The sequence below is a fragment of the Balearica regulorum genome, chromosome 1, assembly GCF_011004875.1.
Source record: "Balearica regulorum gibbericeps isolate bBalReg1 chromosome 1, bBalReg1.pri, whole genome shotgun sequence".
NCBI classification, from domain to species: domain Eukaryota; kingdom Metazoa; phylum Chordata; class Aves; order Gruiformes; family Gruidae; genus Balearica; species Balearica regulorum.
The window spans coordinates 206475534-206480219 of NC_046184.1; the positions used below are offsets into that span (position 1 = coordinate 206475534).

General features: G+C 47.0%; 1 protein-coding gene across 4 annotated transcripts in view; it reads left to right on the forward strand.

Annotated features, from left to right (window-relative positions):
* MTMR2 (myotubularin related protein 2) overlaps positions 1-4686 on the forward strand; it is a 66427-nt gene that overhangs the window by 59700 nt on the left and 2041 nt on the right. For all 4 annotated transcript variants that reach the window (XM_075742349.1, XM_075742346.1, XM_075742347.1 and 1 more), the window contains 3 exons: positions 574-666; positions 2231-2344; positions 3769-3945. In XM_075742349.1, the coding sequence (XP_075598464.1) occupies positions 574-666; positions 2231-2344; positions 3769-3945 (384 nt within the window). The remainder of the gene's footprint in view (positions 1-573; positions 667-2230; positions 2345-3768; positions 3946-4686) is intronic.

Sequence of the window (4686 nt, forward strand, 5' to 3'; positions counted from 1 at the left end):
TATAAGGAATCAGGCCTCACGTGTTTTATCCAAGGCCACACAGCATGGTCAGGGCTGGAGGCCTAGTGCAGGGGATGCTTTCATCACTGCCTCTCTTGAGGTGGCAGGAGACGGGCTGGGTTAGTGTTTGTACAGCGCTTGGAAGCTGAGAGGTGTTGTGTGACAGTTATCGCCACATGCCGTGCCTGTAGGTAGTGCTTAGATCTAGCACACTGTACTACTGAAGTAGCCAGGATGACAGCTGCAACTGAAGCAAAAAGCATTCTCATTTTTTTTCCTTCTGAACTTTAGCTATTAACTGAAATCGGTGCCAGCATAGCATCTGGAGCCTCTACTCAAACAACTCTTGTTTTAATTTAGCATGAAAATATCCCCATAAAGAAATTTCATTTCAAAGACAAAGGGAGTACCTATCCTTTACCCCTTTACCAACTGATGTGGACAAAGCAAAATCAGGACTTATTTGAACTTTCTTGTAGCTCTTGGTAAAGGCTTAGGTGACTGAGCGGAGACCCCAGCAGTTTCCCCATGAAGGCCCATGTGACTCATGTTCTTTGTCCTGCTCTGTTTCAGAGGGTTGGCCATGGAGATAAGAATCACGCAGACGCGGATCGCTCTCCTGTGTTCCTCCAGTTCATCGACTGTGTCTGGCAGATGACAAGACAGGTAAATTGCTGGCTGGCACATGTGTCCACAAAGCCACTGTACCCAGACATGGCGCAGTGTCTGGCCACAGGAGTAATTTCCAAGCTGACCTGCACAGGCTCTTTCCTGGGCTTCTACTCTTATTTTGACTCTGGCAACAAGTTTCTTGGGGGTCTGTTCATCAAGGGGCCTGAATGCACAAGTGCACAGGAAGGCCACGATGTCAGCTTGCATCAGATTGACTGGTTAGCAAGTGCTGCTTACCTACATGCTGCTGTAATAAATGTGAGCTTGTGAGAAGAAGCTTGCCTCGCCCTGAAATAGGAGACAGCTGCCTCACCTTTATCATGGGCAGGAACAGACAGCCCAGCCATCCTCACTGTGCCTTCAGAAGCATAAGTGACTTGAGCTGCTAATGTAATTCTCTAGCGTGGTGGGTGCAGGCAGATCCCTGTTGCCTCTGCTCAAGCTGATGGCGTAACCAAACCTGCAGGAAGACATCCATTTGCTCCTTTTTAACTTCTTCTGAAGGCAAACATACTGCTCCTGGTTCATACGTGACGTACAGAGCTGAGTCCCTCACTTCAGACCAGGCATGGCAGAGGCACAGTTCAGGAGAGATCCCCTATGGTTGGGAGGTTTTTCCCCAGGTGTGTGGGACCCAGAAGGTTTTTAGTGTCTGCTGTGACACAAAATGTGTCACATGGCAAATATCAGGCACTGAAAAAATTAGGCTCATGATGGATTAAAACAGGTGAAATGGAAAAGAAGGATACCAGTATATACAAAGCTGTACCGTATTCAAGTAAGGAAAGAGGGAGCCTTTACCATCATCAAAAGTCACTTTCATCATGCTCTCCTTGGATTGCTCCTACAAGCAGGCATCCTGACCTGAGCTGGTGAGGTCAAGATGTTGCAACTGGGGCAGCCTGGGAAGAGAAGGGTGGTTTGTGAGGGAGGAAGGCCTCCTGCTCACCTCTCCATTGCCCCAGCAGTTCACTGCATGTATTCTTATTGACCCTTTGTGGAGTTTCAGTTCTCCTTGTCTTGGGTCTGATTGTTTCTGTATGGAACAGCAACAGCAACCACAGGCCCTGTCCCTCCTGCTGACCTGTGTTGCACGATGCCTCCCCGCTGTTCCCTCTGGGAAGTGCTGTGTTACACAGGCTATTTCCATTTGGCCCTGGGACATTTCCATTTCTTTTTATGCATTATTTCACATACACTTCGGCCTTTTGTTCACAGTCTTGTTGCATGGTCTGTTATGAGGGGCAGGGATAGCAGAGCAAGCTTCCACTTGAAGGAGCACTGAGTGCATATAAAAACAGCGGTCAAACCCTTCAGACCTCTGGCTTTTGTTCAAAATTCCTCTCTGCATGTATAAAGCAGCTTTCCAAGAGAGAAACTCTTGCTCCTGGAAGGAGAAAATATGATCCTGAATATTCCGCCAGGCAAAGAACAGACAAATCCTGGTTTAGAAATAAAGAAGAGAGGCCAGCTCCTTACCAAGACCACAGAGTAGGAGAAAGTTTATTTGCGTTTCCTGTTCTAAAATCCCAACCTAATTTTCTGGTTCTGTCTGAAGTTTCCTACAGCATTTGAGTTCAACGAGTATTTCCTGATAACCATCCTGGATCACCTGTACAGCTGTTTGTTTGGGACATTCCTGTGCAGCAGTGAGCAGCAGAGAGTGAAGGAGGTAAGACGACAGCTTCTCTCCGAGGCTAGGGCATGGTGCTGTGATTGCTTTAGCTGGCCAGATATTGCTAGAGACATTGTTTCAGCACTCAGACAGTGGTAGATACAGGTCTGGGTAATGCCAAGCCCTCTCCTTAACAGCTTAAACAGATGTCTGGTGGAGACTTTACATTTCAGAGCAGTATCATTCACTCGACAGCCCCACTGCTTCCAGCGTGGCTTTTGGCTACTCACTGGTGGCTGAATGGCTCCTAGTGTCTCCCGAGTAGTTGGAAATATAATTTTTCTTTGAATTCTAGTTCAATGTAATATTCTGTGTGGAAACTGGTGCCTTTTTGCCCTCCCTTTTCCTTGCAGTGGGCCTGTTAGGTTGGTTGATTTTAACTACCAACTGTGTATTATCATTCTGCACACATAGATTACAGCAAGTCACTGGTCTCAACGTGTCCTTGCCGTGCTTGCATTTTTCTGAGAGAGGACAGAGCTGCTGGTATTAGGAAGGACGTGCCTCGAGGTCCTGCCACTGGCCAGCTCTGCCCTGCGGTCTGGGGGAGGTTTGTTTGCCAAGGGAGGAGTGTATAGACGTGTACATTCAGCCCATGCAAACACTACCCTATTCAGACCCCGTCTGGAAGCAGAAGGAAAAGCAGTGATGCTCTTCTGTCTAACCTACCTAAAGATGAAGCATTTTGTCACCAACACATTGCAGCCTAACATCACAGAGGTACATTGAGGACAGTGCTGTGTAGATCTGGTGTGATTATATTTGACAGCACATCACTTAAAAAATAAAAATAAAAAAATATTACTGTCATACAGAAGTGATGACATTACACTGCAGTGTAATCAGGGTCCCTGTTTCTCTAGGGTCCACAGTGATTGAATAATTGTAATTTCCAGAGAAGAAAACCTGTCTGCTGTTTGCATGTGGGTTTTGGGAGGGTTTTTTTAAGGTCTCGGCCTAGTGAAGTACTTAATCTAGAAAGCACTTCAACACTGGTTTCACTGGGACTATTCACAGGCCTGATTATTCCACTAGATCAGGGCCTAAGTCAAATCTTTTCTTGTTTTTGTTTTTTGCAATTGAATACTCCAGCAAGTCCTCCAGGAGCTCTTTAAAGAGGAAAGTTTAACTAAAGCATTGAGAGTCCACACGCCAGCGTCCCCTTGCTGTGCCGATGGTCATGTTGGCAGCTGGGTGGCTAAGGGGATGTTTCCGTGCCAGGGTACGCGTGTGCCCGCCTGCATCCCTGTGCTTCGATTACAACCACCACATCAGAAGAACGGTGGAGTTTTTTAAGCTACTAAAAGGCAACCAGCTCTGCATTACTGACAGGCATACGTATATGCTGCTATAAATACTTTGTAGATAAATGCTGGGATTCATATGGGAAATAAAGCCTCCTCTACCCCCTTCCCTCACAGAGCCTTCCAAAAAAGACCGTGTCGCTTTGGTCTTACATCAACAGCCAACTGGAAGACTTTACTAACCCCTTGTACGTGAGCTACTCCAACCACGTCCTGTATCCCGTGGCCAGCATGCGCCACCTCGAGCTGTGGGTCGGCTACTACATCCGCTGGAACCCCAGAATGAAACCACAGGTACGTCTCTTCCAAGGATCCTACTTTGATTTCCCTCCTCACTAGTACTAACACACTCATTTTGGAGTTCAAGACCTTTGAAGTAATGTACAAACTTAAGCTGCCACTGCTTAAATCAAAACCCAAAAGCCTAAATTCAAGTGCAGGGGTCCAACCTGTTACACTCTTGAACCCTGAGGGCAGGGAAAGCAGCTTGCCCAGGGCAGGCACCTGAGGCAGACAGTCCCAACGTGACCCTCAACACCAAAATCACTTTAATAGGAAGGGACAAAAATTCCTGGATTGCCTCAATGTCCAGCTGCAGTTAACAGCTTTGCAAATCTGGGGCATTAGATACAGGAACCCAACAAATGCTTTTCAGTGCTGTTTGACAGCCAGAACTACGTGCAAATATTTAGATAAATCTGTGGATTTTTTCCTCGCAAAGCCCTGAAATTAGGGCCAGGCTGAGACGCCAAGGGCAGTATTCCCTAGAAACGTCCAAGATCAGAGTTCTGTAATTGTCATGTTTCAAAATAGACACCAAGTTTTGTTTAACCACCACTGCACTGTGCGTGTTGGATAAAATGAGTATCCCAAAGCCAGAGCAACTTCTCGCTTACCCCTGGGCTGGAGACAGTGACATAACCCACCTACCACCCCACTCCCTCATAGCTGCACATAAGGTCAGTGGCAGCGTTTTGTGGTGCAGGCTTACCCTTCCATGCTTACCTCAGCACTCAGCTACGCGTTTCCCTGCAG